General features: G+C 41.6%; 1 protein-coding gene across 2 annotated transcripts in view; it reads right to left on the bottom strand.

Moving 5' to 3' along the window:
• KCNIP4 (potassium voltage-gated channel interacting protein 4) overlaps positions 1 to 7,623 on the bottom strand; it is a 1,217,739-nt gene extending 1,210,116 nt beyond the window's left edge. Inside the window, exon 1 of one of the 2 annotated variants that reach the window (XM_004482470.3) lies at positions 6,780 to 7,623. In XM_004482470.3, coding sequence (XP_004482527.1) covers positions 6,780 to 6,840 — 61 coding nt within the window. In that variant the 5' untranslated portion in view covers positions 6,841 to 7,623. The remainder of the gene's footprint in view (positions 1 to 6,779) is intronic. The other variant, XM_004482474.2, reaches the window with a different exon arrangement.
• Between the last annotated feature and the right edge of the window lie 5,389 nt (positions 7,624 to 13,012).

Here is a 13,012-nt window from a genome sequence, read left to right as displayed (position 1 = left end):
TTCAGACTCTCTAAAGCTATACGCATACACATGCATCCAGGAGAAGGTACTCAGCCACAGTACTGAGAGGAAAAGAGCTGAGACTCATCTCATCCCAGTACTGGCACAGCTTCCACTTGCCTCTGAATTTCCACCTGATGCAATCTGATTCTCATTGTGAAGCCAGCTATGGAAGAAAACGCTCTTAAGGAAAGGAAGCGGATGTGTATACATTCAGTGATATCTCCGTTTTTAAAATGTTTCCATTCCTTTCCACAGTCATTGATGCAAAGATTCACCATCTGATGAGGATAATGACGAAGCTGATGATAATGATGGTAGTCATGGCGGGAGAGCTTTTAAGAAGGACTACTCTCAATAACATGAACTCAGAGTAGTAGGGACAAATACAGTCATTTTTTTTAGGTGAGTACTTAACTAATCTTTCCACTGTTTTATTGGGGGAAGAGCTGGAAGATGTGCTAATCACTCACTGGTGGCCCTTTGGACTATTGATTTCTGGATGTGATAACCCGGGAAGGTCTTGAAGATGAGGGAGAATCAAGGCAATACCATCCAAAGACAACACTGACCATTATCGTTCTACATACACAGAAAAGCCTGGGCATCTTTTACAACCTCCTTCAGAAACAAAGGAAATTACCTTAACCATGACATTGTAGATGCCAGACCATGTTCAGTTCAAACGAACACTATCCTGGTGCTGTATTTCTACACACGAGTTTGCAGGGAAAAGACAGGCAAACAGAAAAGACTGTCACTTCAGGCAGATGGCTTAATAAACAATCAAATGCAAATTGTAATTTGGGGATTTTGGTGGGTCTACCCTGTGGCAATATGGTTTAAATTCAATAAACCTTCTCCACCATCTACTTTTGGTACCTTGTACCATTACTTCCTGGGAGTACAAAAATGACTAATTCAGTTTCTAAAAAAGAGTCTGGAGGCTGGCAGAAGGATTGCCCTTATGCACAACTGAGCAGAGTCAGAGAGACAGATAAAGCAGATACAACCCCCAGATATTGGTTCCTTTGAGGGCTAAAGAGACCCATGGGAGTTATGGTCATGGCCGATGGGGTTAACTACCAGGTCAGAGGGCCCCTCTTTGGAAATGGTGTTTATGTGTGATGAATCTGGACCCAGATGGGATCTCCCTTCATAAGACTTTCATGCTAATGTGCTGAAGGTGCAGTTAACGTTGGGGTTTAAGATATATTTAGGGGATTTGAATCTCTGGACTGACAATGTGATAGCCAGGTCCTGAGCCTCAACAGACTCCAGCACCTACAATCTGATTTATTGGACTTACCACACTCAGCTAAGATGGAGTTGAAGAAGGACAACCACCACACCATGGAGCCTAGAGTGATTACAACTGAAAGTGGGAGGATTGCATCCAGCATCCATGTGGAATCTGACCCTCCTCTTGACATAGAGGTGCAATGGACACAACCAATCCAATGTCCACATAGAAGAGGTGGCATTGGATTGGGAAAAGTGGACATGGTGGCTGATGGGTATGGGGAAAGGCAAGAAGAGATGAGAGGTGGAGGCGTCTTTGGGACATGGAGCTGCCCTGGATGGTGCTTCAGAGGCAATCACCGGACATTGTAAATCCTCACAGGGCCCACTGGATGGAATGGGGGAGAGTATGGGCCATGATGTGGACCATTGACTATGAGGTGCAGAGGTGCCCAAAGATGTACTTACCAAATCCAATGGATGTGTCACGATGATGGGAACGAGTGTTGCTGGTGGGGGAGAGGTGGGGTGGGGGGGTGGGGTTGAATGGGACCTCACATATATATTTTTAATGTAATATTATTACAAAGTCAATAAAAAAAAGAAAAAAAAAGTCAAAAAAAAAAAAAGACTAATTCATGTATGGTACCTGCCGTGAAGGGGTTTCAATTTAATAGCTACAAATAAGACAACCACATATAGCTGATTCTACTTTGTCATTCAGTTATAGATCAAAATAAAAGGAAAATGACCTATGCAAATTCAAAGAATAATTCTCTGGAAAGGAGGCTGGGAGAAATCTTAGAGTTACATGAGAAGGACACTGCAGTTCAGAAGGGTCTTGGCAGATGCATAGATCCACAATAGATAGTGTTGGAACAGGAAAGTAATTCACAGCAGTAAGCACAAGTTGGGATATGTTTGGATACTACAGAGCACTTCAGTTCAGCTAGGCCAAGCTGTAAACCTAGGAGAGCCAGAGGAGATATGATTGGGGAGGAAGGTTGTCACCATATGGTGAGAGCCTTGCATATCAAGCTAAGGAAATTGTGGTTTGGGTTCCATTAAGTAATTAAAAGGCATCAGAGTTTATTGAACAGTAGAATGATCTGATCCAAATCAGATTTTAGTAAATTTAATTGGCTTTGAAGAGGAAGAGAGTGGAGGCACTAAGTGCAAATGGGAGGTGACCATCATGGCCCAGGATGTGTTGGTAAGGACCTAAACTTCGGTGGTAGTAAGGAGAATTGAAGGAGGAGATAGACATCAAAGCTAGAAGAAGATCAATAGATCCTGCTGACTGATTCCATATGGAAGGGAAGGAAGTATTGGAATAGGGTAGACCACAGAGAAGGAGGCACTTTCATTTCTTATGAATTGTATTCCTCAAAGTATGACGCCACCATTAGCAATATTTGGACCTTAATAAATTATTTTTAGAAGAGAGGATGTGCTTTTTCTGACATAGTGACTTTGAGGTGCTGGCAAAACTTACTGATGGTTCTAACCAGAAGGGCATGAAAACGTCCATCTGGTACTTTGGGAAGTGAGGGTGCCAGAATAATAGACTAAGGAGACCTCTGCATCAAGGTAAGATTTGAAGTCACAGTTTTATTAGGAAGAGAATATGGATGGAAAGGAGAATTAAATGGAACCTTACGAAAAGCTGCTTAAAATGGTCAAAAAAAAAAAAAAGAAATAAGGGTCAGAGAAAGAGATCTGAGAGAATTAGGATGAAGTAGAATAATGCAATATCATAGAAGGCAAGGGAGAAGACTTCATGCATTCAAAAATATTACACATCAGACAGGGATACGGTGATGGACAGGATACAATAGCACTGCTCTCACAGAGTTCAAGCCTTCTAAAGAGTATTGGTAAACAGCATAAAATTCTCAGTGAGTACAAGATGATGAGACTTGAGTAAAGGTTATTAGGACCTTTAACCAAATGAACCATTTTGCAAAATAACTGGGTGAATCAAGACCAAGGATGAATAGACTTAGAGTGACCAGTGCCGCTATACAGCCTTAAAATATTTTAAAAGATGATGAAGGGTGCTTGAAAAAATAAAACACTCATTATCATTCTGCCTCTGTTTCTCTGTCTCTGTCTGTCTCTCTGTCTCTCTCTCTCACACACAAAGACACACACACTTTAATCTGTTGAAATAGTCCCTGAGAAGGGAGGCTATGAATAAACAAGTATACTCTCCTATGGAATATTACCCAAATGTTTTAGGAAAACAGTGACGACAAGGAAAACAAAGGGATAAATAGAATAAGAAGGACCCTATACGTTAAGTCTAGATTCAGATAATTTGGCCACTCTCTTGTTGAGGATTCTAAAGAAATCTTGCACACATATTTTCTATTGCATGGCTCATTAATTTCCAAACCAAGCATATCCTTATTTTATGAAAGGGTGCATAAACATAAGCCACACAAAAATGTGCAGCAAAGTTGGGGGAGGGAGTTGAATTTTAACACATCATCATATCATTTGTTCAGTATTTCCTTACATTTGAATAACAAATAAAACAGAAAATTGCCTTGGGCAATGAAAAGCTCTTCTTGACTTCAGAGTAAATGGACTTTTCATTAATCACCTTGTGAAGTCAGTCATTTGAGTTTACCTTATTCTTAAAAGGCACAAAACTTAAGCAGAAGCTCCAACACATCCATCAAACTACAATTTAAAATTGAAGAGATTTTTCACTCTACTACTAAGAAACAGATTTTCCTCCCCACTTCTAGTTGTAGATTACATCACATAACATCTGCCATCCCTAAGTTAGATGACACAAATTAAGGACACCAATGAATAATTTTGTCAGTTTTTTTCCTCTGACCTTATTTCGAATTCCCTTTCAAATATACTGTTAAATTATCGTCTCCCTCTGTTCCCTCACTGATAGCAGGGTTTTGTTTGATTTTATAGCATGGGAGCAAAATAATGATTATAGACAACGAAGCAAAAAATATATTTTAGGCTGGCTTTTAGTTTTTCATGGAAGCTGATGAGAGGTAGGGGGAAATGAGTGTTATCATTCGTAAGAAACCTTCTAAACTTGCATATTACTTATTTGCAGTTCTTCATTTTCTGAAATCTGCAGCATGAAAAGTGTCATCTACAGAGAATTAGAAGTCGTGCCGATTAGCTAGCATATTAAATGCATTACCTGTTGAAATGAGAGCAAGGAATGAGCTTTCTTAACTGTATTGCCATAAAGTTTTAGCAACATGTCTTACTCCTGTTCTCACTGTTTCCTACAATTTCCTTTTTACTTTCCTTTATTCAAACATTCCTCACAGTTTATGTCTCTAGAGCCAGGTCATAAAATGCGCGCACGCGCGCACACACACACACACACACACACACTCTCTCTCCCAGTTCCTAATTTCTCTCTCATCTCCATACATTTCTCTGAGTTGGAGCCTCCAGCTAAAATTTGTTTACATTCACATTAAGTCATTTTGTAAATTTCTACCCAAGAGACATGTATTAAAGGGAAAAGTATCATGGTATATTTTAGAAGTTATGCAAATGTCCTATTTATTTGAAAGTAAACAAAAAGTCAAGGATGATCGTTTTAAAACAAGGACAGCCAGCAGAGCTCAAGCCTTTAAAAACGGCAAACCGCCTTCCTTAATGCCAGGATTTGCAAAAACCACCCTATATCTGAACACAAATAGCAAAAGAACTAAGTATATATTTGTTCAAAATAGTATAGACTATATATTTTGAGGGAATAGTCTCTAATATTAACTTCAAAACAACAAGAATAAACCATTTTTCCTTTTTATCCTTCTCATCATGACAATTAACTCTAAAAAATTGTGAATAAAAAAATAAATTCAAGAAATAGGTGTCAAATCAATTCAAGCATAATCTCTGACAAACTAGAGACTATGGCCACCCCAAAGCACTAGGAATAGCCTGGGAGCTCTCATTCCCTTCCCGTAGGGCCCATTACAGACAAGACCCAGACTGAAAGCTATTATCACTGAGAAGGTGTGCAACACAAGCTGCCCAGTTCCTGAGACTTCTGTACTTGCAGCCTGTTCTAGCTCTGAGTTCCTACTGCTGCCTTGTGCACCAGTAGAGTCCCTAAAAAAGACAGCTGTCTGCCCTATTCTTATTCTAAAGAACTGCGAAGACAGAGACTTTGAAACTCAACCCCTGATCTAAAAACAACTTAGCCCGGTACACATAAAACGCCACTCTGGAAAAATTCTCTCTTTTAAAGATGATGAACATCCCTAAGTTAGATCCTAGAAGCATTTGGTTTGTAATGAGTGGGCAGATACTGGTTTAAGTGAAATCAGAACTACACATCGTTTCAAGTCAAATTTGGGGCTTTAAAAGAGAGATTATTTTTCAAGCCTACAATGGACCAAGACTTTTCTCTTTAAAATTGAACATTCAGATGAGACCAGTGTCCTCCAAGTTACCTCAACTAGTGGAAGGATGGGGGAAAAGGGGGGCTGTCCATTTCTGAGTGTCCATAAATCAGAGTGGTAAACTCAAGTTATTTAAGTGACTTCATTTCCAAGTACTAAACCAGCAGAATGTGGAAACATCCCTTTCCATGCAACTTCCCAATCCTCAAATCCAAGTTTTCCTCCTGTAATCCCAAACTATGTTGTAATCTTTGTGACCCCTTAGTTTACATAATACAGGAAACGTCCAGCCCTTTACCTCGTGTTCACTACAACCACCTTCTGTGGATTTAGGGCTCCCTTAACAAACTGTACACATTTGTTTCGAAGCCACCTAGAAACAAACCGACTCCATCAAAGATTGGCTGCGTAGGTCACCATCCCCTATTTCACAAGGGATCCCACTCAACTCCGCCGAACATCGTTCCCTGCTTTTGCAGAATGCATGCCACTCTAAAAGCCGAGCTCCTTGCACAGACTGCGAGTACCTTTCCAAGGCTGTACTGCATATAAATTATTTCCGAGTGTCGCTGAGGACCATTTTCTCTGAACACACTAAATTGAAACTGGCAATAAAACAAGACATACGCTCCTGCTGGAGAACCTGACATGGGAAACATTCCGCCTGTACCTTACGAGGGAACAAAAATAGAGTTTTAATGAAGTAATGGGTTGGAACATAAAGGGAAAGTGGAGGGAGAGGATCAATACTACTTCAGCTCAGTTGTCCCCAGGTGTTAGAGGAAGGAAGTGTAGAGGTCTGAAGTCATCTGGCAGATGCATAAACAACCTCGGAAATTTTCAGAGAAGGCAAAAGTACGCACAGGCTCGCAGGGAACCCTGCCACCGGCGAGTTTCAAACACACTTCAAACATCTTTTCCTTCCCGACCTGGATCTCGCTTGCACCCTCTCTCCTTCGCACCCCCACTCCCGCTGCTCCCACCTCCCCTTCCCAGTCCCTCCTGGGTGACTGTGTCTCATGCAGCAAAGGCAACAAGCGTCCCCAGCCCAGGAAGGGGCAGCCCCGTCTCGGCTGGCGAGGGTAGGAGGAGGCTGGAAACGGGGCGCCCGCTCGCAAGCTTGGCGCATCCTACCGCCTGTGGAGCTCGCTTCCTCCAGCTGAGCCGAGATGCTCTCCACCCTCCGCACATTCATACTGGAGGACGCACGCCGAGGAAGCTGGACTCGGGAGTCAACTCGCCCTGCGGCGGCTGTCGAAGGGTCTGGCACCCGAGCGCACCCGCCGCCTGGCCCGGGAGCGTCCGCGGCGCTGGGAGCGAGCGGGGCGGCGGCGGCGGAGGGCAGGGTGCGCGGGACCGGCTGCAGGTGCGGGCGGAGGCCGGAGGAGGGCGCCGCGGGCGCTGTGCTGGGCTCCGCCGCGGGGGCGCGCGGGGCGGCGTGGTCAGCCCTGCGGGAGCCGGGCGGACGAAAGCGCGGGCGGCGAGGATCGGGCTCCTGGACGCTGCGCCCCAGCTCTTGGCCGGGTCGGGCGCCGCCCCTGCCACCCGCAGCCGGCTCTCCGGATGGGGAGCGCGTACGGGAGTTAGCGCGCCCGTTCTGGCGACGCAGCAGCCGGACCCGAAAGACCACCGGAGGCGACTTGGGGCTGCTAAGGGGCCCCTCCGAGAGTGGTCAGCCGGTTATCAGCGGGCGCTTCGGGAACCCCCAGTTGCCACGCGCGGTCCTTGGCTCTGGGGAGGGCCTTCACACGGCGTCTTTGCAAAGAACCTGCAGCTGGATCCTCCAGTGGTTCAAAGAGCTAGACTCGAGGTGTTCCTGCCCAAAGTTAAGCTGAGTTTGAAGGACATCGGAAGGGAAGCGCAAGGAGATGCCCTTCTCCAGAACCGGGCTGAGCGCCAGGAACTCCTAGACAGGAAATTTTCCCAACGGAAGCCAGAATCAGTCAGGCGACTTGACTAGGTGTTGGGAAACGCTGGCTCTCCACGCCAAGGTGAGCAGGGCGAGGCCAAGATAAAGAACAACCCCTTGGAGAGCGGGGGTGGGGAAGCAGGAAACTGGGAGGCATTTCAGATGAACATCCCCAGGGAAGGCTTCTTTTAAGGGCCCTGGCCACTGTACCTTTGGTATAGACATCATCGCCCTGGGCCATTGCCCTCTGAGGCAAACAAAGGCCCTGGAGATGTTTGGGAACCGAAAGGCAAACCAAAAGACCATTTGAGGCAATGGCTACTTTTGAGAGAACTAAATGAAAATGCTGACTTCTTTGACCCCAGGATTCAAATTCTGTTTCTTGAAGAAGGGTGAAATTGACCAGTTCTCTGAAAGTTCTGGGCAAACGGAATTAAAATGCCCTCCAACTCTCAATTGCTTGGCCTGGGGGACCTGGGTGGATGCCATTTCTAAGTGGAAACCGGTCCACTCTTCCTGCGGCAGCCCCTTCCATACACAGGCTATCATCAGGTGGTATCTTGTGTCTTACTCCAAGTAGATCTCAACAGACACTTTCTGGTCCTTCTCTCCACTCACTTGGTTCTTTGAGACCCTGAAGATGCTACATTTCTTGCAGTGCCCCTCACACTTTTTATTCAGGGTAAAGGGGACTGATATTGACACCCTGACTGGGTTCAGATCCTAGTTCCACTACCTACTAACTACATGGCTTTTTTTCAAATTATTGAGGTCAGTGACAACAATGGGGGTAATAATGATCCTTACTTTATTGATTGGTAGTGAGAAGTTAAGGAATCAATAGATGTAAAGCGCTTAGGGCAGTGCTTGGCATGCAGTAATCACTCTGTAAGTGTCAGCTGCTCTTTCTCTTGAGCTGAACAACCATACTGTATTGACAAAGCACTTAATAAGGCCCCTTTCACATAGTTGGTATTTACTAGAATTTTTTTTTAATTATTCAACACCTATCTATTAAATGCTAAGTTCAAAACACAGTTACATGCACTGGAATATGGTAGCAAATAAAACAAATCTCTTAGCTAATGTTGTGCACATTCTAGTGGGGCTTCAGAGATGAATAAAAATAAAGGAATTAGGAATGACCTGCCAGAGAGAGGTTTGCTTTAGGTAGGGGTCAGAGAAGGTCTCACTGAGGATGCAGATCTTGGCAAAAGTGAAGGTGTTACATCCATCTCGAGAGAAAAAGTCCTTCCAGGCGGAGGGGGCAGCAAGAGCAAAACCAAGTGTTGCATATCTGAGGGGTAGCAAGGAGACTAAAGCAGCTGGCATGGAGAGAGGAAGTGGGAGAATAAAAGGAGAAGGATCAGAAGGGATTCAATCATATACTGTCTAAGCATTTATTGAATTGGGTCTATACTTTTTTACAACCAAAGTATTCTTGCACACCTGTACATCCTTTCTTTAATAAGGTCCCCTCTCTGTCCCTTCTAACAGATTTAATCACTTAATTAATTCCTGAGTCATGTGTCACCCCTCCCTCTCCTTGGCAGTTCTCATAGCTAGCTTCCAACTTCCTTCTCTAATTCTGCCAACTCTTTCCAGAAAACCATTCTCACAACGTTTACTCTGGAAATGATCAATAACACCTGTACAGCACTAAATTCCATTGTTTTCTATTTGATGACATCCCAGTCTTCCTGAGTTGATTTGGGTCTGACTGCTGGGATGGAATCTCAGTTCTAACCCTTACTAGTTATATCTCCTACAGGCAAAAAATTTAGCCTCCCCATTTCCTCATCTACAAAATGGAGAAAATAATAGTGTCTACTTCAAGTAACAGCTTGGAAGATTAAAAGAGGAAATATATTTGAAGTGTCTATAACAGTTCCTGGCACATAGTAAGAGCTACAAGTAGGAAGAATTATCTATCATCTTTATCATCATTATTAAATGGATCACGATGAAGTCAAAGATGAAAAGTTATCAACATGTTCTACAGCAGATCTGTGCAATCTGTCTTTGTACTATGGGAAGTAACATGCAACTTTTGTTCCCTGTGCACAATATAAAGAACATTTTGTTGGCTCAACCCAATTCTTAGATCATATTTAATGAATAACTATTTAGATTCTCCTAAGTCTATCACTGGCCAGTTCTGAGGAAGGCAACAAAATTCTGTAAATTAATTGCTGTGTTCAAGAAGTTTGCAGTCTATCAATTTTCTAAAATATCTATGCGGGTCGTTGGCTACAGTGAAATTCGTTTCTAGAACCTCTTTATGTGGATCCCCAGTCATTGCCAAATATTACAGTAAAATTGTCTTTTTTTCTGCCACTTTCACTGTCATTTCTGATACTTGGGATTGAAGTTCAGGGATGACTCTGCCTTGCTTGTGAGTGCTTCAAGTTCTGAAATAGTTATGGAGAAGAGTTTCCGAGGCCACAGCCTGCTGTCAGCCCATTGCTTCTCCTTAGTAGCCACCCCAGTCACCCCTTTCCCCCCATATACCCACACACAAACAAGCACAAAGAATCCCACAGCTATGCTAACCCTATATTCCATTACATGTGCATGGATTCATGTTGTTCCTTAAGAAACTATATTTAAAATTGTGTGTAAAATTAGTAAACTCATCATGTGCCAGAGACAGTTATCAAATTTTATAACCATTATTTTATTTCACCATCACAAAACTCTACAAGATAAGCATGGATATTATCCCTATTTAACTAGTGAAGAAATTAAGGCTCAGAAAGGTAAGTTCATTTACGAATTTTATACCAATAATGATCCATAACCCCGGGAATGAAATCCAAGTATCTGACTCAGGAGCCTTCAAACTTAATTACTCCACAGTGCTACCCCTCTGGACCGGGATTTGGATGCTGTGGACTCTGACATTTCCCAGCTCTGAAGCCTTTAGAAGTCACTGGTCATTTCTAAGCTTTAGTTCCTCATCTCTTAAAAGGGGGTTTCTGCTTCACAAAGTCATTATCAAGATCAAATCAAACAATAAAAATGAAAGTTATAAAAAAAAACAAACCTGGACTGTTGTAGAACTATCCAGGATTACTTTTATTATTGCCCTAACCTTTTATTGCCTATTACTTCTATTGCATGATCTTTTCTGAAAGCCCCTCACATGTCAGCACAATTCTCCCTTGCTCCCTCGGACCTAAAGAATAACAATAATAGTAATACTTGTAGTATTTCACATTTATTGAGTGCCTCTATGTACCATGCTTTGTGTAAAATCTCTACTTCGTTATCTTTTAATACTCAGAATAAATTAATTAAATTAATGCTATTTTCACTGTGATTTTACAAACGATGAAACTGAGACTGAGAGATTAAATAAAGGTTGACTACCCCAAGGTCACCCAGTTGTAAGGCAGTACAGCTGAAATTTGAACTCACCTTCATCTAATAACAAAACTGAAGGCTTCAATTCCTACTTCTAGCATTCTCAAACATGAACATACCTAAGAACCACTTAAAAGAGTTGATTAAAAAGTACCAGTGCTACAAGCTCAAAGATGGACCCATTGCGTTTTGATGAGAGGTCTTGGAATCTGCTTTTTAACAATACACCCCAAAAGATTCTGCTACAGGTTCACACAGGACCATACTTTGAGAAATCACTGATCTATACAAGAAATAATCAAAGTGTGGTATACTGCCCAGCGTCATGTGCCTCATGATGTAGCTTGTCAGAAATTCAGAATCTGTGGCTCTGTTTCAGACCCCTTGAATCATATCCTGGCTTTGACAGTATCCTCAGGGGGAGTTACACGCAGATTAAAATGTGGGATGCTCAGTTTAACAGGACCTTGTGTGTTTATCTCAAATGGCTTTTGGGGCTGAGCACAGCTTCCTGGGCAGGAGAGGAGACCAGCATTATAGTCACAATCAGTGCATTGCATTTTGTCCTAGTGACCCAGTCCTGTTTAACTTTTGTGTCAGTTTCTACTCGAATGGAATTATTGCCTCATTAGGTTTCAAGCAGCAACTATAGATAATCTTGATCAGCTGACTACACTTGCAAATTTCTTTGTGATTCTTGAGAGTTTGGTATTATAGTAATCGATCTTCTTAAATATTTTTATTAAAGAAACCTTAGAGTACAACTCTATAAGGTAGAGTTTTATTATAGTAAATGTATTTTTATTATACCAGCTTTGCAGAAGAAACTAAAGTCCGTGGAGATTAAATGACTTACCCAAATTTACACATGGAACATTGATTGCAGCCACGACACAAACCTTCATCATCTGGCATCTTTCAGCACTTGATCTTCCAAGCCTTGCCAAGTTTATATAAGCTGGAGTACTGCCAAATGAACTGTAATTCTCTAAGCACCAAAATTCATATTTGCCTTGCAACTTCGTCTTGTAAGATAAGCCTATGTTATAAATGTAAAATCGTTACATCACTCAACTGCATTTCCCCTGACTTGTGGACTTCAGGAAATCCACTCTTATGGTAGGAGAAGTGATTAGGGGATTTGCTCCAGAATGGAGACTTAGTTTAACTAAGCAGAGAGTTCTGCAAAAACTTGAACTTAATAAGGAAGTTCATGCTGGAACAGTTTTACCTAAATGCCATATTTAGATTTTATACTTGAACCATATGTCCTAATTGGTGGAATTAGATTCCAAATAATTCTATACCTAGCCCTTGTATTTTCTTTAATTGCTCATTGTATTGTGTGAAAAATAAAAATAGGCCTTGTGGCATAAGAATCTGTTGGTTTATATATTAGCAGATATTGAATGAAATTGCCCAAAAATGATTTCACTGTAAGAAAATGGACCTGTTTCTAAAGTGTTTTTATTTAACCAAAAGTTGGAAATAGTTTAGAACTGAATTTAATTCTAAATCACTTGCTTTTTTCAAATATCTGATTCAAAGAGTCCTTTAAAAAAAACATAGGCAAAATATATGCTTATTTGTTTACGTGTGTGTAGCTCAAAGTACTGTTTTATTTTTGACTAATTAGAAGTTAGCACTTCAGGAAAAGTATGTTCAATTTGTTTTGTTTTTAAATACATTAGTAAAATTAAGTCCTAGATACAAATTGGAAGGGTTGTAGAGAGAACAGAAAATCTATTTCTTCAGAAAAACTTTTAAAAAACTGTCACAGTTCTGAGGCTATATAATTCAAATCTAGAACTGACAATCCATTAGAATTGAATAGTGAAATTGTCATGTCTGCACTTGTCTAAATAGATGAAAGAATTTAATATCCAAGTTAGTTAACCTGTAAACAGACAGAAGAAAGGAACAAAAAGATGGAGACCTTCAAAGTCTTAACACTATTAGGCTTTTAGAAATCAAAACTCAATTGAGTGATGTTAGCAAATGGTATCAAAGAGTGAAAATCTAACAAGGTTGGGAAGGTGAGTACTTATAGAACAAGTACTTTAGAATTTGGGGAAAAATTTGAGGAAATACA

The sequence above is a fragment of the Dasypus novemcinctus genome, chromosome 1 (genome assembly GCF_030445035.2).
Source record: "Dasypus novemcinctus isolate mDasNov1 chromosome 1, mDasNov1.1.hap2, whole genome shotgun sequence".
In the NCBI taxonomy this organism is placed as follows: Eukaryota; Metazoa; Chordata; class Mammalia; order Cingulata; family Dasypodidae; genus Dasypus; species Dasypus novemcinctus.
Note: the sequence above shows the minus strand (reverse complement) of the source record. Positions and strands in the feature narration are given on the sequence as shown.